This window comes from Pecten maximus, chromosome 3 (genome assembly GCF_902652985.1).
Source record: "Pecten maximus chromosome 3, xPecMax1.1, whole genome shotgun sequence".
NCBI lineage: Eukaryota > Metazoa > Mollusca > Bivalvia > Pectinida > Pectinidae > Pecten > Pecten maximus.
The window spans coordinates 40,124,447-40,150,480 of record NC_047017.1 but is presented as its reverse complement, the minus strand read 5'-3'; the positions used below and the strand labels follow the sequence as shown (position 1 = coordinate 40,150,480).

Sequence of the window (26,034 nt, the reverse complement as noted above, 5' to 3'; positions counted from 1 at the left end):
ATAAATTGGAAGGTAGTTTGAAAAAAAAAAGGAAATAAATAAGAGATAACTTACATTCCCAGACGTCCTAGGTTGATATGTCAATGACTACGGTACTTATGAATTGGAAAGAGATATCTGACTTGCTTAAAATCTAATAAATAGAGCATTTATGAAAGGCATCAGTTCTCAGATCCTGGTGTGGATATAGGACCAATACGAATAAAATGATCTAAAGACCATTCTTTAAGAAGGATTGAAATATTCTAATTGAGTTTGTCTATCATCAACTTCAGAATAAAGGAATATATATATATTGACTAATTTAGTAAATGGATTTAATGCAGGTAACTTAGATATTCTAATATATTAACTGAAATAAATGCCAAGAGATGATCACCTGTAAAACTGGTTCATTTGTGATATACTGTCCAGGTGATGATTGTAATCATAGGTAACATAATGTTACCCAGATAAGACACTAGCTGTTTCCTACCAACTAAGCTAGGAAGAATGTCACCTTGGTAAATACTAGTTGCTCCCTATTGACACGGCTAGGGAGTATGTCACCCCAGTAAATACTAGCTGTTTCCTACCAACTAAGCTAGGAAGAATGTCACCTTGGTAAATACTAGTTGCTCCCTATTGATACGGCTAGGGAGTATGTCACCCCAGTAAATACTAGTTGCTCCCTACTGACACAGCTAGAGAGTATGTCACCCCAGTAAATACTAGCTGGTTCCTATTGACACAGCTAGGGAGTATGTCACCCCAGTAAATACTAGCTGCTTCCTATTGACACGGCTAGGGAGTATGTCACCCCAGTAAATACTAGCTGCTTCCTATTGACACAGCTAGGGAGTATGTCACCCCAGTAAATACTAGTTGGTTCCTATTGACACGGCTAGGGAGTATGTCACCCCAGTAAATACTAGCTGCTTCCTATTGACACGGCTAGGGAGTATGTCACCCCAGTAAATACTAGCTGCTTCCTATTGACACGGCTAGGGAGTATGTCACCCCAGTAAATACTAGCTGCTCCCTATTGACACGGCTAGGGAGTATGTCACCCCAGTAAATACTAGTTGGGTTCCTATTGACACGGCTAGGGAGTATGTCACCCCAGTAAATACTAGCTGCTTCCTATTGACACGGCTAGGGAGTTTGTCACCCCAGTAAATACTAGTTGGTTCCTATTGACACGGCTAGGGAGTATGTCACCCCAGTAAATACTAGCTGCTTCCTATTGACACGGCTAGGGAGTATGTCACCCCAGTAAATACTAGCTGCTTCCTTTATCTATTCTCTGGGCCTTGTTTGTTTACAGTTAACTGTGTAGACAGGTATGCCGAGAAGAATGGAGATGCTATAGCCTTGATCTGGGAAAAAGATGAGCCTGGTACGGAGGAATTTGTCAGTTACAGGTAATGTGATTTTTTTACAAAGGTATTGTGACCCACCTTATAGGTAGTGTGATCTTAGTTACAAAGGTAATGTGACCCTAGCTACAAAGGTAATGTGACCCACCTTATAGGTAATGTGACCCTAGCTACAAAGGTAATGTGACCCACCTTATAGGTAGTGTGACCTTAGTTACAAAGGTAACGTGACCCTAGCTACAAAGGTAATGTGACCCTCCTTTTAGGTAGTGTGACCTTAGTTACAAAGGTAATGTGACCCTAGCTACAAAGTTAATGTGACCCTAGTTACAAAGGTAATGTGACCCTAGCTACAAAGTTAATGTGACCCTAGTTACAAAGGTAATGTGACCCACCTTATAGGTAGTGTGACCTTAGCTGACCCTAGTCACAGTAACAGGGTGATGTGACCCTTACATATAGTTACACTGGTAATGTTACCCTAGTTACAGTAATGTTACCATAGTTACAGTAATGTTACCCTAGAGTTTCAATTTGTTTTATCTTCCTGGGTCATAATATTTGGCAGTATACATAGTATGCTGGCATTAGGGAGCTAGGGACTTTTGATGTTGATCAAATGAATTATCTTGACCAGTTTTCAAGGTCACAGGGTCAAATAGACTAAGTATCTGAATAACTTTTCCTGAATTACCGAGACTAGCATTAAGATGATTCTCTTATTAAGTTACTGATGTGAAAAGGTGTAATTTATGAAATCTATTTGAATGATATAAAGACAAAGGACAGCCACATGAGTGTTAAAAGTTGTCTAATGTGTCGGTGATGATCAGCATACACCATCTGACAGAGATTTTACATGTAGAAAAGTTATACTAGGCTTATTTTAATGAATGTCGGCCCAGTTATCATGTATGTCAATATTCCTTAATTTAAGGAAATTCCGGAACTTCAATTTTTCCAAAGGATACAGTTATTGGATGAAGAGAAAAATCTTAGTTAAGATACATTCCTTTATTTCTGTATTGCCTTTCTGTGGATCGATCATTTCATGCTTACCTTGGATTAAGGATTTTTGATGAAATGTTGCCAGTTTAACTCATTTTAACCAATTTGGATCAATATGTATATGCCATCACCTATATAGTTTAACCGTTAGCTTTGATGATTATTAATTCACACAGGCAGCTGTCACAAATGGTTAACAAGATGGCGAATTTACTCAAGAGTTCTGGTGTGGGTCGCGGCGACCGTGTAGCCATCTACCTCCCTACCTCACCAATAGCTGTGGCAGCCATGATGGCGTGTGCCAGGATTGGAGCCATCCACAGTGTGGTATTTGCGGGGTTTAGTGCCGAGGCTCTGGCTGGCAGGATTGTTGATGGTAATCACTCAAGTCTGACTAGGAAATTGTGAAATATTTGCACATAACAAAAACGATGATCATTGAGCTACACATACTAATGCATATTAAACATTATAGAGTTTAGTAAATTATTTCTTCATTGTATGTTTTCTGTTTAATTGTTTAATTGTCATCCGGGTAAACTAATGATTGAATATTGATTTTACAAATAAATCATTTATTCTTAACCTGGAAATATTTTATTTTATAAATGTAACTAGGAAAACAATTTGCTTTTAGGATGAAATTACACTGGGTGGCTGTTTCTCTAGGCTTTCTGAGAGTAAACATTTCAATGGATAAATGTTTCACTGAATTAGTTTTTTTGCTCTTGGTGAATATTTGAATTTCACTGGATGAGTATTTGAATTTCACTGGGTGAATATTGAATTTCACTGGGTGAATATTTGAATTTCACTGGGTGAGTATTTGAATTTCACTGGGTGAATATTGAATTTCACTGGGTGAATATTTGAATTTCACTTGGTGAGTATTTTAATTTCACTGGGTGAGTATTTGAATTTCACTGGGTGAGTATTTGAATTTCACTGGGTGAATGTTTGAATTTCACTGGGTGAATATTTGAATTTCCCTGGCTGAATATTTGAATTTCACTTGGTGAGTATTTTAATTTCACTGGGTGAATATTTGAATTTCACTTGGTGAATATTTGAATTTCACTGGGTGAATATTTGAATTTCCCTGGCTGAATATTTGAATTTCACTGGGTGAATATTTGAATTTCCCTGGCTGAATATTTGAATTTCACTGGGTGAGTATTTGAATTTCACTGGGTGAGTATTTGAATTTCACTGGGTGAGTATTTGAATTTAACTGGGTGAGTATTTGAATTTCACTGGGTGAGTATTTGAAGTTAACTGGGTGAATATTTGAATTTAACTGGGTGAATATTTTAATTTCACTTGGTGAATATTTGAATTTAACTGGGTGAATATTTCCCACTTATATCTGACTGTATAATAAGATAAACCCTGCCTGTATTGTAGCTGATGCTGAGACTGTGATAACTGCTGATGAGGGAGTGAGAGGGGGGAAGACCATTCCCCTCAAACAGACAGTAGACGCGGCTGTGGCCCAATGTCCCTGTGTTAAACGTGTGTTTGTTTATCAGAGGACTGGAAACCCTGTCCCGATGACCAAGCTGGATATCCCTTTAGATAAGGTGTATTCTCATGATCAAATGTCTTGTCTTGTTCTCTGAGAAATATTTCTTACTTATATATATAACAATCTACTCAATCAAATCCCATAACCTGCTGATTCAGTGGTAGAATAACTGTTATCTGTCATACTTTTAGAAAACTGTTAAGAACTACTACTGGTAATGAGTCAACAATTGACTTACACAATATTTTCGGGGTTTCTCTGTGAATTTATGAGCCGTCTTGATGTTTATGATATTGAATATTTTCTGTGTTTCTCTGTGAAATCATGAGCCATCTTGATGTTTGTGATGTGTGATATTTTCTTTAGGAAATGGAGAGACAGTCAGATGTGTGTGAACCAGAAGAAATGGGAAGCGAGGACCTACTCTTTATGTTGTATACCTCAGGGTCAACAGGGAAGCCTAAAGGGATCGCCCATTCTACGGCAGGATATCTCCTGTACGCTGGTATCACACAGAAGGTATACTGATAGACATTCTAAAGGTCTCACACAGAAGGTATACTGATAGACTTTCTAAAGGGCTCACACAGGTAACCTGTGATTTGTATAAGACACATATACCCCTATGATCTGTATCAGACACATATACCCCTATCATCTGTATAAGACACATATACCCCTATGATCTGTATAAGACACATATACCCCTATGATCTGTATAAGACACATATACCCCTATGATCTGTATAAGACACATATACCCCAGTGATCTGTATAAGACACATATACCCCATGATCTGTATCAGACACATATACACCTGTGATCTGTATAAGACACATATACCCCTATCATTTGTATAAGACACATATACCCCTATGATCTGTATAAGACACATATACCCCAGTGATCTGTATAAGACACATATACCCCATGATCTGTATAAGACACATATACCACTGTGATATGTATAAGACACATAAACCCCTTTGATCTGTATAAGACACATATACCCCTATGATCTGTATAAGACACATATACCCCTTTGATCTGTATAAAACACGTATACCCCTATGATCTATATAAGACACATATACCCCTTTGATCTGTATAAGACGCATATACTCCTGTGATCTGTATAAGACACATATACCCCTATGATCTGTATAAGACACATATACCCCGGTGATCTGTATAAGACACATATACCCCTATGATCTGTATAAGACACATATACCCCGGTGATCTATATAAGACACATATACCCCTATGATCTATATAAGACACATATACCCCTTTGATCTGTATAAGACACATATAACCTTGTGATCTGTATAAGACACATATACCCCTATGATCTATATAAGACACATATACCCCTTTGATCTGTATAAGACGCATATACTCCTGTGATCTGTATAAGACACATATACCCCTATGATCTATATAAGACACACATACCCCTGTGATCATATAAGACACATATACCCCTATGATCTATATAAGACACATATACCCCTTTGATCTGTATAAGACGCATATACTCCTGTGATCTGTATAAGACACATATACCCCTATGATCTATATAAGACACACATACCCCTGTGATCTATATAAGACACATATACCCCTTTGATCTGTATAAGACGCATATACCCCTTTGATCTGTATAAGACACATATACCCCTATGATCTGTATTAGACACATATACCCCTATGATCTATATAAGACACATATACCCCTATGATCTGTATAAGACACATATCCCCAGTGTGATCTGGTTAAGGGCATATAACATGTGATCTGTATAGAACATATACCCTTTGATCTGTATAGACGCATTTACCCTTTGATCTGTATTAAGACGCAATTACTTCCTTGGCTCTGTATAAGACGCATATACTCCTGTATCGTATAAGACGCATATACTCCTGTGATCTTATAAGGACACATATACCCCTTTGATCTGTATAAGACGCATAATTACCCCTTTGATCTGTAGAAGAGCATATACTCCGTGCTTGTAAAGACGCATTCACTCATGTGATCTGTATAGACACATTACCCATTTGACTGTATAAGGCATTATATCCTGTGATATGTATACGACACAATACCCATGTGATCTGTATAAGTACACATTATACCACTTGATCTATATAGACACATATACCCCTTTGTCGTATAAGACAACATATCCCCCTCTTATCTATATAAGACAAATATACCCCCTTTGATCTGTTAAGACGCATATACTCCTGTGATCTGTGTAAAGACACATATACCCCTAGATCTATATAAGACACACATACCCTGTGAATCTTATATAGGACACATATACCCCTTTGATCTGTATAAGACGCATATACTCCTGTGATCTGTATAAAGACACATATACCCCTTTGATCTGTATAAGACACATATACTCCTGTGATCTATATAAGACACATATACTCCTGTGATCTGTAAGACACATATACCGCTATGACATGTATTAGACACATATACCCCTGTGATCTGTAAAAGACACATATACCCCTATGATCTGTATAAGACACATATACCCCTGTGACTTGTAATGTAGACACATATACCCGTGGATCGTATATACACATATACCTTGTGATCTGTATAAGACACATATACTCCTGTGATCTGTATAAGACACATATAACCCTGTGATCTATATAAGACACATATACCCCTATAATCTATATAAGACACATATCCCCCTGTGATCTATATAAGACAAATATACCCCTTTGATCTGTATAAGACATGTATAACCTTGTGATATGTATAAGAAACGTATACCCCTATGATATATAAGACAATATAACCCTATAACTATATATCGACACGTTATACACCCCTATGATCTATATAAGAACTATAACCCTTTGATCTGTATACGACACCTAATCCCCCTGTGATATGTATAAGCCATGATAACTTGGCATGTTAGAAACGTATACGCCCTTATGATAATAAGACAACAATACCCCTATAATCTATATAAGACACATATCCCCCTGTGATCTATATAAGACAAATATACCCCTTTGATCTGTATAAGACATGTATAACCTTGTGATATGTATAAAGAAACGTATACCCCTATGATATATAAGACACATATACCCCTATAATCTATATAAGACACGTATACCCCTATGATCTATATAAGACACATATAACCCTTTGATCTGTATAAGACACATATCCCCCTGTGATCTGTATAAGACATGTATAACCTTGTGATATGTATAAGAAACGTATACCCCTATGATATATAAGACACATATACCCCTATAATCTATATAAGACACATATCCCCCTGTGATCTATATAAGACAAATATACCCCTTTGATCTGTATAAGACATGTATAACCTTGTGATATGTATAAGAAACGTATACCCCTATGATATATAAGACACATATACCCCTATAATCTATAAACACAAAACCCCCCTTGTCTTTAAACAAATACCCCTTTTGTCTGTATAAACATTCCCCTTTGATTTTATAAAAACCCCCTGTTAAACCTTTAATTATAAAAACTAACCCCCGGGTTTAAGACACATAACCCTTTTATTTAAGACACATATCCCCTGATCTTTTTAAGAACACATATAAACCTTTATTGTAAAAACCATTACCCCTGATCTTATAAGACCAATACCCCTTTTTGATAAGACACATATACCCATGAAGTATAAGACACATATAAACCCATTGTTTTAAAAAGCACATATCCCCCTTTACTGTTAAGACAATATACCCATGATTTATAAGACCATATCCCCCTTATTATAAGCCCCAATAACCCCCTTTACTGATAAAAACAATTTTTCTTTGGAAATATTTTTAAATAAGAAATAACCCCCGATTTATTTTTAAGACCTAACCCCCATATCTATAAGACAATTACCCCCATATCTTAAAAAGAAAATATACCCCCTTATCTTATAAGGGCACATTACCCTTTATCTTATAAACTATTTCCCCCCTTTATTATTAAAAAATAGACAATAAAAACCCTTTTTTTTATAAACACATATACCCCTATTCTGATAAAGGGCCCTTCCCATTGATCTTATAAGACACAAACCCCCGACTATAAGACAATAACCCCCTTTACTGTATTAACACTATACCCCTAGATCGTAAGAAAACCTTAACCTACGTTTAAGAATTCCCAAGGATGTTGCCCCTTTCCCCACAAAGAGGGTTTTTCTGGGGGGAAAATTTTTTTGAAAAGGTGGGGTCACCGCCCCAAACCCAGTGGGTACGGCCACTGGTCGGGGGGCCCCCACAGTGTTGTTTTTGGGAACCCACTTTCCCCAAAAAACCGGTGAAAAAATTTTATTTAAATTTTTTTTTTTTGCTTGATAATGTTTTTGTTTGAAGTATTTAAAACATGTAAAAAGAAATTAGATTTTTTTAATTTAATTTTTAATTTTTAAAAATTACTTGAAAAAAACCTTGATAATAAAAAATCTCAAAAAGGACATAGGGAAATGGTACAAACTAAACTGAAACCACATTTTCCGGCCCCACCTTTCCCTCTCCACTCAGGGGGAAAAGGTGGGTACAAAATAAAAGGTCTTCTCTCAGGAAAAGGCTTGGGAGATAGACAGGTTTTTCTCTTTTTTTAAAATGGCTTTTGGGAGTATAGACAGGTCTTTACTCAGTAAAATTGGCTGTGGTGAGTATAGACAGGGCTTTTACCGTAAAAATTGGGTGGGTGGTATAACGGCTTTTCCGTAAACTGGGTGTGGGATATAGACAGGTCTTACTTGAAACTTGGGGTGGTGGTATAAAAAGGTCTTACAGTAAAAAATGCTTGGTAGTATGAAGGTATACAGTAACTTGGCTGTGGGGTATAGACAGGTCTTTACTCAGTAAACTTGGCTGTGGTGGTTAGACAGGTCTTTACCCGTAAACTTGGCTGTGGTGATATAACAGGTTTTACTCATAAACGGGTGTGGGGGTATGAAGTCTTTCTCCTAAACTTGGCTGGGTGGTTTATAGCAAAACTTTACTTGAAATTGTGTGGTGAGTATAGCGGTCTTTACTCTTAAAAAGGGGTTTGGTAGATGACAGGTCTCCACTCAGAAAACCTGGCTGTGGTGAGTATAGACAGGTCTTTACTCTGTAAACTTGGCTGTGGTGAGTATAGACAGGTCTTTACTCAGTAAACTTGGCTGTGGTGAGTATAGACAGGTCTTTACTCAGTAAACTTGGCTGTGGTGAGTATAGACAGGTCTTTACTCAGTAAACTTGGCTGTGGTGAGTATAGACAGGTCTTTACTCAGTAAACTTGGCTGTGGTGAGTATAGACAGGTCTTTACTCAGTAAACTTGGCTGTGGTGAGTATAGACAGGTCTTTACTCAGTAAACTTGGCTGTGGTGAGTATAGACAGGTCTTTACTCAGTAAACTTGGCTGTGGTGAGTATAGACAGGTCTTTACTCAGTAAACTTGGCTGTGGTGAGTATAGACAGGTCTTTACTCAGTAAACTTGGCTGTGGTGAGTATAGACAGGTCTTTACTCAGTAAACTTGGCTGTGGTGAGTATAGACAGGTCTTTACTCAGTAAACTTGGCTGTGGTGAGTATAGACAGGTCTTTACTCAGTAAACCTGGCTGTGGTGAGTATAGACAGGTCTTTACTCAGTAAACTTGGCTGTGGTGAGTATAGACAGGTCTTTACTCAGTAAACTTGGCTGTGGTGAGTATAGACAGGTCTTTACTCAGTAAACTTGGCTGTGGTGAGTATAGACAGGTCTTTACTCAGTAAACTTGGCTGTGGTGAGTATAGACAGGTCTTTACTCAGTTAACTTGGCTGTGGTGAGTATAGACAGGTCTTTACTCTATAAACTTGGCTGTGGTGAGTATAGACAGGTCTTTACTCAGTAAACTTGGCTGTGGTGAGTATAGACAGGTCTTTACTCAGTAAACTTGGCTGTGGTGAGTATAGACAGGTCTTTACTCAGTAAACTTGGCTGTGGTGAGTATAGACAGGTCTTTACTCAGTAAACTTGGCTGTGGTGAGTATAGACAGGTCTTTACTCAGTAAACTTGGCTGTGGTGAGTATAGACAGGTCTTTACTCAGTAAACTTGGCTGTGGTGAGTATAGACAGGTCTTTACTCTAGTAAACTTGGCTGTGGTGAGTATAGACAGGTCTTTACTCAGTAAACTTGGCTGTGGTGAGTATAGACAGGTCTTTACTCTGTAAACTTGGCTGTGGTGAGTATAGACAGGTCTTTACTCAGTAAACTTGGCTGTGGTGAGTATAGACAGGTCTTACTCTGTAAACTTGGCTGTGGTGAGTATAGACAGGTCTTTACTCTGTAAACTTGGCTGTGGTGAGTATAGACAGGTCTTTACTCAGTAAACTTGGCTGTGGTGAGTATAGACAGGTCTTTACTCTGTAAACTTGGCTGTGGTGAGTATAGACAGGTCTTTACTCAGTAAACTTGGCTGTGGTGAGTATAGACAGGTCTTTACTCAGTAAACTTGGCTGTGGTGAGTATAGACAGGTCTTTACTCTGTAAACTTGGCTGTGGTGAGTATAGACAGGTCTTTACTCAGTAAACTTGGCTGTGGTGAGTATAGACAGGTCTTTACTCTGTAAACTTGGCTGTGGTGAGTATAGACAGGTCTTTACTCAGTAAACTTGGCTGTGGTGAGTATAGACAGGTCTTTACTCAGTAAACTTGGCTGTGGTGAGTATAGACAGGTCTTTACTCTGTAAACTTGGCTGTGGTGAGTATAGACAGGTCTTTACTCAGTAAACTTGGCTGTGGTGAGTATAGACAGGTCTTTACTCTGTAAACTTGGCTGTGGTGAGTATAGACAGGTCTTTACTCAGTAAACTTGGCTGTGGTGAGTATAGACAGGTCTTTACTCTGTAAACTTGGCTGTGGTGAGTATAGACAGGTCTTTACTCAGTAAACTTGGCTGTGGTGAGTATAGACAGGTCTTTACTCAGTAAACTTGGCTGTGGTGAGTATAGACAGGTCTTTACTCAGTAAACTTGGCTGTGGTGAGTATAGACAGGTCTTTACTCAGTAAACTTGGCTGTGGTGAGTATAGACAGGTCTTTACTCTAGTAAACTTGGCTGTGGTGAGTATAGACAGGTCTTTACTCAGTAAACTTGGCTGTGGTGAGTATAGACAGGTCTTTACTCTGTAAACTTGGCTGTGGTGAGTATAGACAGGTCTTTACTCTGTAAACTTGGCTGTGGTGAGTATAGACAGGTCTTTACTCAGTAAACCTGGCTGTGGTGAGTATAGACAGGTCTTTACTCTGTAAACTTGGCTGTGGTGAGTATAGACAGGTCTTTACTCTGTAAACTTGGCTGTGGTGAGTATAGACAGGTCTTTACTCAGTAAACTTGGCTGTGGTGAGTATAGACAGGTCTTTACTCAGTAAACTTGGCTGTGGTGAGTATAGACAGGTCTTTACTCTATAAACTTGGCTGTGGTGAGTATAGACAGGTCTTTACTCTGTAAACTTGGCTGTGGTGAGTATAGACAGGTCTTTACTCAGTAAACTTGGCTGTGGTGAGTATAGACAGGTCTTTACTCTAGTAAACTTGGCTGTGGTGAGTATAGACAGGTCTTTACTCAGTAAACTTGGCTGTGGTGAGTATAGACAGGTCTTTACTCTAGTAAACTTGGCTGTGGTGAGTATAGACAGGTCTTTACTCTGTAAACTTGGCTGTGGTGAGTATAGACAGGTCTTTACTCAGTAAACTTGGCTGTGGTGAGTATAGACAGGTCTTTACTCAGTAAACTTGGCTGTGGTGAGTATAGACAGGTCTTTACTCAGTAAACTTGGCTGTGGTGAGTATAGACAGGTCTTTACTCTGTAAACTTGGCTGTGGTGAGTATAGACAGGTCTTTACTCAGTAAACTTGGCTGTGGTGAGTATAGACAGGTCTTTACTCAGTAAACTTGGCTGTGGTGAGTATAGACAGGTCTTTACTCAGTAAACTTGGCTGTGGTGAGTATAGACAGGTCTTTACTCAGTAAACTTGGCTGTGGTGAGTATAGACAGGTCTTTACTCTGTAAACTTGGCTGTGGTGAGTATAGACAGGTCTTTACTCTGTAAACTTGGCTGTGGTGAGTATAGACAGGTCTTTACTCTGTAAACTTGGCTGTGGTGAGTATAGACAGGTCTTTACTCAGTAAACTTGGCTGTGGTGAGTATAGACAGGTCTTTACTCTATAAACTTGGCTGTGGTGAGTATAGACAGGTCTTTACTCAGTAAACTTGGCTGTGGTGAGTATAGACAGGTCTTTACTCAGTAAACTTGGCTGTGGTGAGTATAGACAGGTCTTTACTCTGTAAACTTGGCTGTGGTGAGTATAGACAGGTCTTTACTCAGTAAACTTGGCTGTGGTGAGTATAGACAGGTCTTTACTCTGTAAACTTGGCTGTGGTGAGTATAGACAGGTCTTTACTCAGTAAACTTGGCTGTGGTGAGTATAGACAGGTCTTTACTCTAGTAAACTTGGCTGTGGTGAGTATAGACAGGTCTTTACTCTGTAAACTTGGCTGTGGTGAGTATAGACAGGTCTTTACTCTGTAAACTTGGCTGTGGTGAGTATAGACAGGTCTTTACTCTGTAAACTTGGCTGTGGTGAGTATAGACAGGTCTTTACTCAGTAAACTTGGCTGTGGTGAGTATAGACAGGTCTTTACTCTATAAACTTGGCTGTGGTGAGTATAGACAGGTCTTTACTCAGTAAACTTGGCTGTGGTGAGTATAGACAGGTCTTTACTCTGTAAACTTGGCTGTGGTGAGTATAGACAGGTCTTTACTCAGTAAACTTGGCTGTGGTGAGTATAGACAGGTCTTTACTCTATAAACTTGGCTGTGGTGAGTATAGACAGGTCTTTACTCTGTAAACTTGGCTGTGGTGAGTATAGACAGGTCTTTACTGAGTAAACTTGGCTGTGGTGAGTATAGACAGGTCTTTACTGAGTAAACTTGGCTGTGGTGAGTATAGACAGGTCTTTACTCAGTAAACTTGGCTGTGGTGAGTATAGACAGGTCTTTACTCAGTAAACTTGGCTGTGGTGAGTATAGACAGGTCTTTACTCAGTAAACTTGGCTGTGGTGAGTATAGACAGGTCTTTACTCAGTAAACTTGGCTGTGGTGAGTATAGACAGGTCTTTACTCAGTAAACTTGGCTGTGGTGAGTATAGACAGGTCTTTACTCAGTAAACTTGGCTGTGGTGAGTATAGACAGGTCTTTACTCAGTAAACTTGGCTGTGGTGAGTATAGACAGGTCTTTACTCAGTAAACTTGGCTGTGGTGAGTATAGACAGGTCTTTACTCAGTAACTTGGCTGTGGTGAGTTCTTTACTCAGTAAACTTGGCTGTGGTGAGTATAGACAGGTCTTTACTCAGTAAACTTGGCTGTGGTGAGTATAGACAGGTCTTTACTCAGTAAACTTGGCTGTGGTGAGTATAGACAGGTCTTTACTCAGTAAACTTGGCTGTGGTGAGTATAGACAGGTCTTACTCTGTAAACTTGGCTGTGGTGAGTATAGACAGGTCTTTACTCAGTAAACTTGGCTGTGGTGAGTATAGACAGGTCTTTACTCAGTAAACTTGGCTGTGGTGAGTATAGACAGGTCTTTACTCAGTAAACTTGGCTGTGGTGAGTATAGACAGGTCTTTACTCAGTAAACTTGGCTGTGGTGAGTATAGACAGGTCTTTACTCAGTAAACTTGGCTGTGGTGAGTATAGACAGGTCTTTACTCAGTAAACTTGGCTGTGGTGAGTATAGACAGGTCTTTACTCAGTAAACTTGGCTGTGGTGAGTATAGACAGGTCTTTACTCAGTAAACTTGGCTGTGGTGAGTATAGACAGGTCTTTACTCAGTAAACTTGGCTGTGGTGAGTATAGACAGGTCTTTACTCAGTAAACTTGGCTGTGGTGAGTATAGACAGGTCTTTACTCAGTAAACTTGGCTGTGGTGAGTATAGACAGGTCTTTACTCTGTAAACTTGGCTGTGGTGAGTATAGACAGGTCTTTACTCAGTAAACTTGGCTGTGGTGAGTATAGACAGGTCTTTACTCAGTAAACTTGGCTGTGGTGAGTATAGACAGGTCTTTACTCAGTAAACTTGGCTGTGGTGAGTATAGACAGGTCTTTACTCAGTAAACTTGGCTGTGGTGAGTATAGACAGGTCTTATCAAAACCCCCTTTGGTGGTGATAGGAGACCTTTAAAGGGGAAATATGAAGGTAAAGAAAAAACCGCTTGTTTTAAAATTGCAATTTTTTATCGAAAAATTTTTGGGTTTTTGAAAATATCTAAATGACTGTAGATAAAGTCTTCTTTTTAAATTGGCCTTGGTGAAAATAGACGGTTTTCAAAAATTTTTAAACGGGAGTGTGAAAGGGGTTTTGGAAACTTTGGGGGGAAACAGGGTTTAGGGGGGTTTGGGGGGTGGGGGTGGTGGAAGGAGGTTTATTTAGGGGGCTGGGGGGGTGGCAACAGGGAGGTTTTGGGGAGTGGGGGGCTGGGGGGGTGGGGCAGGTTTTTAAGTAAAGGGGGTGGGTTTGGGGGCATGGGGGGTTTGGGGAGGGGAAAAGGTTAATGAAACAGGTGGTTGAGGAGGTAGGGGGGGGGTGGGGATAAAAGGAGGTTTTTTGTAGGGGGGTGTGGGATTAGAAGGTGTTTGAATTGGGGGGTGGTGGGAAGGGACAGGTAGTTTGGGGGTGTTGAGGGGGGGGAGGTGGGGCTGGTGGGGGTAGACAGGTAGTTTTGGGGGTGTGAGGGGGGGGCCTGGTTTGGGGTGTGGGGTTAGAAGGTAGTTTTGGGGGTTGAGGGCATTTGGGGTGGAGAAGAGGTTTAAGGGGAGGGGGGTGGTGGATGGGGGGCCCGGGAGGTTTTGGGGAGTTGAAAGGCATGGGGGAATGGGGGGTAGGTTTTGGGGGAAATAGGGGGGGGGGAATAACAGGGGTTTTGGGATTGTTTAGGGGCTCAGGGGCTGTTGGGGAATAGAACAGGTGGGGTATCAAATGGTTTGAGGGAGTTAGGGGATGGTGGGGGTTAGACGGGGTTTTGAAGGGGTTTGGGGGGCAGTTTGGGCGTGTAAAGGTGTGGGGAGTTGAGGGGGATGTTTGGGGGGGAAGAAGGTTTTTGGGATTTTGGGGGGGGGAAGGTCTTTCAAAAAATGGTTGGGGAGTTGAAAGGGGGGATGGTGGGGGGTGGAGACAGGTAGTTTTTGGGGAGTTAGGGGCATTGGGGGGTGGGAAAGGAAGGGTTTTTGAGGGGTGGGGGGAAAGGGGGAGGTAATGGCGTGGTAGGGTTTTGGGAGTTGGGGGGCTGGGGGGGATGGGGGGTTAGACGGGGAGGGTAATTGGGGGGGTGGGGGGGTAAGGGAAAAGGGCACCAGGTAGGTTGGGGAGTTAGGGGGCATGGTGGGGGTGTTGAGTTAGACAGGTTTTTTGGGGGGTGAGGGGCATTGGGGGCGGTTTTTGGTTAGACAGGTATTTGAGGGATTTTGGGGGGAGGCAGGGGGGATGGTGGGTGGAGAAGGGAAAGGTTTAGTTTTTGGGGTGTGTAAGGGGGCATATGGGGTGGGGGAGACAGGGGGTTTTTAAAGGGGAAAATGGGGGGGGAGTGGAAGTCAAAGTAGGTTTTGAGGGAGGTTACTTAAAAGGTTTGGGGGGAAAAGGTATAGTTTGGGGGGGTATAGGGGCTAACTAACGGTTGTGGGGGCAAGACAAAAGGGGTTTTCAGTATTGGGTGGGGTTGAAGGTTCACAGTAGGGGTTGGGAGTTGGGAATTTTTGGGGATGGCGGGGGGGTTTCAGATAGGAAAATTTGGGGATGGGTTAAAGTACTGGTTGGGGGGCTTTTATGGCAAGGGGGGGGGGTTGAAGGTTTGAATTGGGGGTGGTGAGGGGCTCCTAAAAACCCTTATGGAGAAAAAGGTTTAAAAATTTAAATTGTTTTTGGGGGGTTTTAGAAGTTTTCAAAAAATGGGTGGGGGGAGGGAGAGACAGGTTTCTGGGTTAATTTGGTGGAAAGGGGAAAGGGAAAAAAATTGCGTTAAAAAATAAAGTTAATAAAAAACTTTTAAAGGTTTAATTTAAAAATTCTTTTTATTGGTCTACTATTTCTTTGTTATATACATTTATCGTAAACCTTGCCTTTTTTTGAATCCACAGAACTGGGGTGCTATAGAAGGTCTCTCAGGGGAAAGTTGTGTGGATAGACCCCTTTTAATTTAACGCTTTGGGGATTTGGGCGTTTCGGTAAATTGCCCCTTTTTGGGGAGAAAAAATTCTTTACAAAACCTGTTGATTTAGATTAAAAAGTTTTAAAAACTTTGAGATTTTTGCAGAATATTTGTAACGGTTTTTAAAAAAAAAAAATTTGGCGTTAGATAAAATTTTCTTAAATTTTTGTTTGAAGGTTTTTGTTGGGTTTAACTTTTCCGAAACCCTGTTTTTTTCCGTCCTTCTCTGGGTCTTGAGGGGGAATGCAGGTTTTTCCAAAAATTCCTGGGGGCACGGCTTTTAAAACCTTTTTGGTAATTGGAATTAAGTTTTTTTTGTCTTTTCGGGAAAACTGGGGATAAAACCCGGGGCACTTAAAGCTGGTTGGTGGCAGGCTTACATAAACGGCGAAAAACGTTTTCCCCCACCTTACACCCCCTTGGCGTTTGTTTTGTTGTATTAAAACTTCATAAAGGTGGGTAGGTAAAATTAAACAAAAATTCGTTGAATAAAATTTAAATATTAAATGTTATTAAAGATTAATCAGTAAAACTTGGTAGTATAAAATTTTAAACCGAAAAAAACACTTTTAATTTACACCCTAAAAACCCCGGGGGAAAAAACCTACTAAATACTTTTTATTTTAAATCCTTAGTTAACCTGTAATAACCGTTTATCCCATAAATCCTGTGATTACACCTGACTAAAATCCTTTTTAAGGAAAACCCACTAAATCTTAAAAACCTTCTAAAACCGGATTACACCTGCAAAACGTGATTCATGCCTAAAAACCTGTAAAATACACCCTTTAAATACCTGTATATAACCCTTTTCTTTGATTTGCTTGTAGTTTTAAAAGTTTTAATTTCTCCCTTTATAAGAACCCGGCCCAAACTTGGTTTTTTAAAAGGTCTACTAGGGGGCGGGCCCCCCGTAGGGGGTTTTTCCAGATCCGGGGGGAAAAGGTTTATGTGATCAATGTTAGTGGACACAGAATAGGCACGGCAGAGGTTGAGGATGCCATGGTAGTTCTTTTGTTTTATGCTCCCATTTATCATATTATGGTTACAGTAGCTGTTGTTCAAATTCATACCAATATGATCTTATCTCAAGTACAACTAACTAACTGTTTCACCTTTTTCTAGAGCCAATCTCTTTGTTTCTCCTATATTCACCAAACTTGCTATACTCACTTTTCTCAAGTAAACAAACTATTGTATCTAAGATAAGATCGCATGTAATTGTGTATAAAGTGGTGACATTTTATTTATGTTTTATACCAATTCAAGTTTATCTGGAGCATTATTTTCTTGCCAATCTTATGTTTTACCAAGCTTGCTACACTTGTATCTTGTTTCCTCCGTTTTTCCATCCTCTGTATCCTTCAGCATGCTTCAGTTATGGACCATTATAAAAAAGCTGTAACTGATATTAGTACTACATACCCTGTGGTGAGGATGAAATGTCCTGCCTGTGTTACTGCATTTGATGTTTATATCTTATAGAGTATCCTCACACGATCAAGTTAAAGATCTTTAAAATAGTTAAATGACAATTCCAGATTGTTAATTAATACTTGTTAATTTTTCAGGATAACCATTCACAAGTGGCTGAGACAGCAGTGGTGGGCTACCCTCATGATATCAAAGGAGAAGGTATTCAGTTTCTTTCTCCTGTACTCATCTAATCTACATAAAGGCTCTTGTCTCCTCACCCTCATGTCTTCTACTTGTCTCCTCAACCTCATGTCTTCTACATGTCTCCTCACCCTCATGTCTTCTACACATCTCCTCGCCCTCATGTCTTCTACATGTCTCCTCGCCCTCATGTCTTCTACATGTCTCCTCGCCCTCATGTCTTCTGTCTCCTCACCCTCATGTCTTCTACATGTCTCCTCGCCCTCATGTCTTCTACATGTCTCCTCACCCTCATGTCTTCTGTCTCCTCACCCTCATGTCTTCTACATGTCTCCTCGCCCTCATGTCTTCTGTCTCCTCACCCTCATGTCTTCTACATGTCTCCTCGCCCTCATGTCTTCTGTCTCCTCACCCTCATGTCTTCTACATGTCTCCTTGCCCTCATATCTTCTACATGTCTCCTCGCCCTCATGTCTTCTACACATCTCCTCACCCTCATGTCTTCTACATGTCTCCTCGTCCTCATGTCTACTACATGTCTCCTCGCCCTCATGTCTTCTGTCTCCTCACCCTCATGTCTTCTACATGTCTCCTTGCCCTCATGTCTTCTACATGTCTCCTCGCCCTCATGTCTTCTACACATCTCCTCACCCTCATGTCTTCTACATGTCTCCTCGTCCTCATGTCTTCTACATGTCTCCTCGCCCTCATGTCTTCTGTCTCCTCACCCTCATGTCTTCTACATGTCTCCTCGCCCTCATGTCTTCTGTCTCCTCACCCTCATGTCTTCTACATGTCTCCTTGCCCTCATGTCTTCTACATGTCTCCTCGCCCTCATGTCTTCTACACATCTCCTCACCCTCATGTCTTCTACATGTCTCCTTGCCCTCATGTCTTCTACATGTCTCCTCGCCCTCATGTCTTCTACACATCTCCTCACCCTCATGTCTTCTACATGTCTCCTCGCCCTCATGTCTTCAACATGTCTCCTCGTCCTCATGTCTCCTACATGTCTCCTCGCCCTCATGTCTTCTGTCTCCTCACCCTCATGTCTGCTACATGTCTCCTCGCCCTCATGTATTCTACATGTCTCCTCATCCTCATGTCTTCTACATGTCTCCTCGCCCTCATGTCTTCTATGTCTCCTCGCCCTCATGTCTTCTACATGTCTCCTCGCCCTCATGTCTTCTACATGTCTCCTCGCCCTCATGTCTTCTACATGTCTCCTCACCCTCATGTCTTCTACATGTCTCCTCACCTCATGTCTTCTACATGTCTCCTCGCCCTCATGTCTTCTGTCTCCTCACCCTCATGTTCTTCTACATGTCTCCTCGCCCTCATGTCTTACATGTCTCCTCATCCTCATGTCTTCTACATGTCTCCTCTGCCCTCATAGTCTTCTATGTCTCCTCGCCCTCATGTCTTCTACAGTCTCCTCAGCCCTCATGTCTTCTACATGTCTCCTCGTCCTCATGTCTTCTACATGTCTCCTCGCCCTCATGTACTTCTCACCTCATGTCTCTACATGCCCTCATGTCTTCTACATGTCTCCTCGCCCTCATGTCTTCTACATGTCTCCTCACCCTCATGTCTTCTACATGTCTCCTCGCCCTCATATCTTCTACATGTCTCCTCACCCTCATGTCTTCTACATGTCTCCTCGCCCTCATGTCTTCTACATGTCTCCTCACCCTCATGTCTTCTACATGTCTCCTCCCCTCATGTCTTCTTCTCCTACCCTCATGTCTTCTACATGTCTCCTGCCTCATTCTTCTACATGTCTCGCCTCATGTCCCTCATATCTTCTACACATGTCTTCCATTCTCTCTCCATGTCTCTACTGTCTCCTCGCCTCTCTCCTCCCCATGTCTTCTACATGTCCTCCTCTCCTCATGTTCTACATGTCTCCTCACCCTCATGTCTTCTACATGTCTCCTCCCCTCTTCTATCTCGTCACTCATGTCTCCTTCTCTCCCTCAATGTTTCTACATGTCTCCTCGCCCTCATGTCTTCTACATGTCTCCTCACCCTCATGTCTTCTACATGTCCTCCCTATGTCTTCTCAGTCTCTATCTCTGTCTCTACGTCTCCTCGCCCTAATGTCTTCTACATGTCTCCTCACCCTCATGTCTTCTACATGTCTCCTCACCCTCATGTCTTCTACATGTCTCCTTGCTCTCATATCTTCTACATGTCTCCTCGCCCTAATGTCTTCTACATGTCTCCTCGCCCTCATGTCTTCTACATGTCTCCTCACCCTCATGTCTTCTACATGTCTCCTCGCCCTCATGTCTTCCATACATGTCTCCTCACCCTCATGTCTTCTACATGTCTCCTCGTCCTCATGTCTTCTACATGTCTCCTCGCCCTCATGTCTTCTACATGTCTCCTCGCCCTCATGTCTTCTACATGTCTCCTCACCCTCATGTCTTCTACATGTCTCCTCACCCTCATGTCTTCCATACATGTCTCCTCACCCTCATGTCTTCTACATGTCTCCTCGTCCTCATGTCTTCTACATGTCTTCTCGTCCTCATGTCTTCTACATGTCTCCTCGTCCTCATGTCTTCTACATGTCTCCTCGCCCTCATGTCTTCTACATGTCTCCTCACCCTCATGTCTTCTACATGTCTCCTCGCCCTCATGTCTTCCATACATGTCTCCTCGCCCTCATGTCTTCTACATGTCTCCTCACCCTCATGTCTTCTACATGTCTCCTCACCCTCATGTCTTCTACATGCCTTCTCTCTGTTGTCCAGGTATTTTTCACACACATGTGTTACACCTGAGTATGTTATTGATCACTATTGTATTTATGTTGTCCAGGTATTTTTCACACGTGTGTTACACCTGAATATTTTGTTGATCAGTACGGTATTTATGTTGTCCAGGTATTTTTCACACACATGTGTGTTACACCTGAATATTTTGTTGATCAGTATGGTATATCTGTTGTCCAGGTATTTTTCACACATGTGTTACACCTGAATATTTTGTTGATCAGTATGGTATATCTGTTGTCCAGGTATTTTTCACACACATGTGTTACACCTGAATATTTTGTTGATCAGTATGGTATTTATGTTGTCCAGGTATTTTTCACACGTGTGTTACACCTGAATATTTTGTTGATCACTATTGTATTTATGTTGTCCAGGTATTTTTCACACGTGTGTTACACCTGAATATTTTGTTGATCAGTATGGTATTTATGTTGTCCAGGTATTTTTCACACGTGTGTTACACCTGAGTATGTTGTTGATCAGTATGGTATTTATGTTGTCCAGGAATTTTTCACACACATGTGTTACACCTGAATATTTTGTTGATCACTATTGTATTTCTGTTGTCCAGGTATCTATGCCTTTGTGGTGCCCATGGAAAACGTTTCCCCAGAGGATGCTGATACTCTCAAGGCTGAACTTAATTTAATGGTCAAGACTAGCATAGGTAGCTTTGCTCAGCCAGACAAGATTCTGGTAAGTGTTACGGTATCATCTTAAACCAGTCATATTTATAAAAAAAAAATAATTATCAATTGATATCTCATAATGATAAAATATAACTTCCTGCCACAAATTATTGATACTAATTAAGATCTGATATAATTACTTCTCTGTTAAATAACTTGACCCCCGTTCCATCTATTTGTCTTTACTTTGTATTATGAATATTTATGAATTTTCAGTTTACACCAGGATTACCCAAGACAAGATCTGGAAAAATAATGAGAAGAATTTTGCGTAAGGTTGCAGACAACAAACCAGATGAACTTGGTGATATTTCCACCTTGGTGGATCCATCAGTTGTGGAGATCCTGGTACAGAGACATAGTCAGGAGTTCCAGGTCTGATGTTCACCCCAGGCGGCTGTAACCTAGCCGAGCGATTACCACACAGTATCCAAAATAACAACACAATCAGAAAGTACATATTTACAATTTCTATTATACAGTTTAATTACAAGCAATGTACAATCTATTTACATGGGTTATTTTTACTATTTATCTATTTTACAAAACCTTGCTTACAAATCACTCAATCATCCCCTTCCGTGATACACTCACCAAGTAGAAACACACACAATCATAGGTACTAATATATATATATAAACTAAACCCTAAAGTCTTTGTAGCAACACAGCGTAGATGATATCCTTGTCCATACACAATTGGTAAAAGTCTCCGGGTTTGATGAATATTTATGATACTTGAACCGCCGGTTGCCTCGTTGGGTCTGCTACTTCCCACGCTGATGGCGTCAGTCCAGTATTACTAAGGCCCGATACGACCCATCCGGGTCTCCATATGATGTTTCTACACCAAAATGCAGCCGCTACTCTGGCTACCCTTGAGTACACTTGTATCCGTGTTCTCTACCTCCCACAATCATCATGTACTATTTGTGGTACACAACTTGGTTGTCAACAGTACAGTCTATGGATCCCATTACAATGGTGCCACCCGGCTTCCATACACTTTACTGCTGGACAGCATGTCCACTCACGTGAAGCTACAAAATACCAAATTAAACCCTAAACTTGATATTCATATGTTTACAGTAAATAATATTAAATTTAAACACGCTTAAAACCACTTTTCGACAAACATACTGATATAAACGACTACATACACATTCAGAAAGAGAATAATAGATATGAACTTACCGTGACTGTAATTTCATGCTTCTTCCAAGAATATAGGCATAAGTATCACTATACTACAACTGCCAAGTTTCCATTATCGAGCCGGGTGGATTACTGACTACCGCAGCCCAAAACACCCAGCCGTACAATAGCGCAACTTATGTGTTGTATATCTCACGTACTCAGCTAACATACTTACCTACCATATAAAGATCATTCGGTGAAACAAAGTTGGATTGTGACAGCAGCTGACAGACAAGCACTGCTGTTTGTCTCATGCATATAATTCCAATACATTCATGGAGAACAATGGTTTCTAAACCAACACTAGTGGTTTTATATAGACTTTGTTTAACTGTAGTGTTCAGCCATAGGAGTAGAATTTGAGAGAGTTGTGTAATTATTAAAGTACACCTTGTTTGATAGGTAGTTGTAACGCATTGCTAACTAGCTATTGTTAATGATTGGTTAATACTGTAATTTAATGCTAGATTGGGAGGGGAGAAGCTTACCACATGTTCTGTTTGCCAGAAGCTTAAATTACCACATGTTCTGTGGGCCAGAAGCTTAATTACCACATCTTCTGTGGGCCAAAAGCTTACCAAATATTCTTTGGGCCAGAAACTTACCAAATATTCTTTGGGTCAGAAGCTTATATATATAATTACCACATGTTCTGTGGGCTAGAAGCTTACCACATGTTCTGTGGGCCAGAAGCTTACCACATGTTCTGTGGGCCAGAAGCTTAATTACCACATGTTCTGTGGGCCAGAAGCTTACCACATGTTCTGTGGGCCAGAAGCTTACCACAAGTTCTGTGGGCCAGAATCTGAACTAATTCCACTTGGATTGCATTTAATCAAGGCCAATTTTTTATATACTTATTTAGGTACATTATGTCAGGGGAATGATTGCTGAGAGGCTGTGTCTGATTTTGTTTTAGACTGCAAGACATTTTATATTGATGTTTTTGTTGGAAACATGTATAAAATGCTTTAACATTTAAATTTTGTATGTGTGTGATATTTAAAAGGCACTTTATCATTTTGGTTGTGGTGTTATTCAGGGTGTGTACTTGCAAGCTTCATTTTTCATCATTCTGGAAGACTTTGTTTTTACCTATTTTAGTTATCATGCCTGATTTTGAGTGGAATTTCATACATCTTGAATAGAATAATCAGTTGAAATGACGGTATTTTTATGTTATGTTTTATATAGAACAGGATTGATCACAGTATTTTGAACTGTTCTGTCAAATAGGGCGTTGTAGGTATATATTAAACATTTTTAGTTTTTTATGTGATTATTACCCATGAACTGCATGAGAGATCCAGGTTAGGTTGTTGTTTGATAAGCTGAGTATACAATAATCTTTTTCAGAGTTGTTAATTATGTAGAATTATATGTCCCATTGACCAAATATGATAAATTCCAAACATCATTTGTCAAATCTGAATGTGTCATATAGCCATAACCTCATAAAGGGAGAGAGAAGTTTTAACGTAGAGGCCTCTGTTGGCATCTTTGTTAGCAGTACCTGTTTTAAGTGTTAACACATGCTACATAAAATGAAGTTTTATTCTGAAGGCTGCTGTGTTTTTTAGTTATTTAAGCACTTTAGACCGATTTCTTTGTTTATTGTATATTCCATTACATATAAATTACAAGGGATTGAACAACAGATAAAGCCTTTGTAAGACCTTGATTGGACAACAGATAAAGCCTTTGTAAGACCTTGATTGGACAACAAGTAAAGCCTTTGTAAGACCTTGATTTCTTACATACATTTTACATATACCTGTTACATGTTATCTCTGTTTTGAATTGTATATATGTTAGCAGGGTTTGTGAATTACCTTATTATCATTGTTACTGTGTGTGTTTTTTAGTGCTGAGAATTTTTCCATGGCAGTTTGATAAAGGATAAATGAATGTATTTGCAATATGGAACTATTCGCTTAATAATTTACCTGTAAAATCCAAAAAATTGTACTTTTGATTGATATTAACATATTGTGATAAAATACCATTGTGAAATTGACTTTTACATGTACATATTTATTTTAGGTGATGTGATAACACCTGATACAGCGACACACCAACTATATTTTTGTAGAATCAGATCTATCAAAACCAACTGCCCAGCTTCAACATTAGCATTATCATCACTCATCAGACACTCATTGTTCATGTTAAATACTGTAGGGCATGTTGAAATACGTTTTCCATTGTAAACCAATCCATGTTACTCATTGACAGCTTTTAGATGTTTTTCAACCCCAGCAGTTTCTATAGACAGCTTGGCTGAGGTTTTATAAAACAGTGTTGTGTCAATACTGATGAAGATGCAGCACAGATATTAGACATGTGTTTTCCTAGTGATAAGACCTATCCATTGGTACTGGTACTACTTTTCCAGACCTGCTGACCTTTGACCTATTTTTAAAAAATCTCAACTCTCCACAGTACATTAATCTACAGATAGGGTTTTCATATTTGACCTGTTTGTTCCTTGTCACAAGTCCTCTCTTTTGGTACTACATTTGTAAACCTGCTGACCTTGACAGTGACCTTTGACCTACTATTAAATTCTGAATTCCAACCCACTTAACAAGCTATGCTGTCATCTGACAACTTTTGTTACAGATAATGATTTGCTTCTACATACCACTGGGAATGAAAATATATTATGGTAATTTCTACTAAATAAACATTGCAATATTTTTATAGACGCTGCCCTAGTCATGAATGAAATGTGTGATACAAATAACTGTAATTATTATGCAAGAAATGATATTTGTTTTTACTAACATGACTCATAATTATTTTAATGAAATTGATTCATAGAACCAGTTAATGGTAAACTCATTGAGAATTTTATATTTTTGTAATTCTAGGTTTTTTGTCTAAATTGTGTTTGAGTGACAGTGATGATATCATTATCTGTGTAGTCCATTTATTCATTCATTAATACTCAACATTGTACATATATACATGTTCATGAAATTATTTCCAAGTGCTGTGACTGCCTTATTTACACATGTATCTGATAAACAGAATAAAGTGCTACATATATACCAGTTGTCTGTGTTGATCTCTCTCTCTCTCTATATATATATATATAAATATTCATCGAGTACAACTATGACAGGAAATTCAAATCTGTATCTTCGGATCACCAACATGTAGTGTATATAATACATTGTGCTAAATATTTGATATATAACATAGTTACCCAATTGACGAAGGAAGATAACTTTATGACCTGTGCCCTGACCCGGGCCGTGAACTCACGATCTACGTACGGCACCCAATCGCCTAGCCAGAAATACCCGCAGCTTATACCGCTATGCCACATTGGTGTTTGTTTGTTGTCTGTATCGGTGTGTTTGGATAGGTCTGTACACATCCTACATATACCATCTGATTAAAATCAGCTGTTACATGGCTATGTTTATTAATGCCTGGTCAGGCGTACTAGTTCATAGTAAACGTAGCCATGTTACAGCTGATTTTAATCAGATTGCTACATATATAGTCAACATCCATACAAATATGGAAATATAACCAATTCAGATTTTTGGCATCTGCAGCTCCGCA

General features: G+C 39.8%; 1 protein-coding gene across 1 annotated transcript in view; it reads left to right on the top strand.

Moving 5' to 3' along the window:
• The window catches only part of LOC117322753 (acetyl-coenzyme A synthetase 2-like, mitochondrial), a 28,183-nt gene extending 2,669 nt beyond the window's left edge, over window positions 1-25,514 (top strand). Inside the window, exons 2-9 of the mRNA XM_033877691.1 lie at window positions 1,307-1,403; window positions 2,543-2,742; window positions 3,771-3,946; window positions 4,258-4,410; window positions 17,035-17,178; window positions 17,745-17,808; window positions 21,145-21,269; window positions 21,479-25,514. Of these exons, the coding sequence (XP_033733582.1) occupies window positions 1,307-1,403; window positions 2,543-2,742; window positions 3,771-3,946; window positions 4,258-4,410; window positions 17,035-17,178; window positions 17,745-17,808; window positions 21,145-21,269; window positions 21,479-21,643 (1,124 nt within the window). The 3' untranslated portion in view covers window positions 21,644-25,514. The remainder of the gene's footprint in view (window positions 1-1,306; window positions 1,404-2,542; window positions 2,743-3,770; window positions 3,947-4,257; window positions 4,411-17,034; window positions 17,179-17,744; window positions 17,809-21,144; window positions 21,270-21,478) is intronic.
• Window positions 25,515-26,034: the final 520 nt, after the last annotated feature.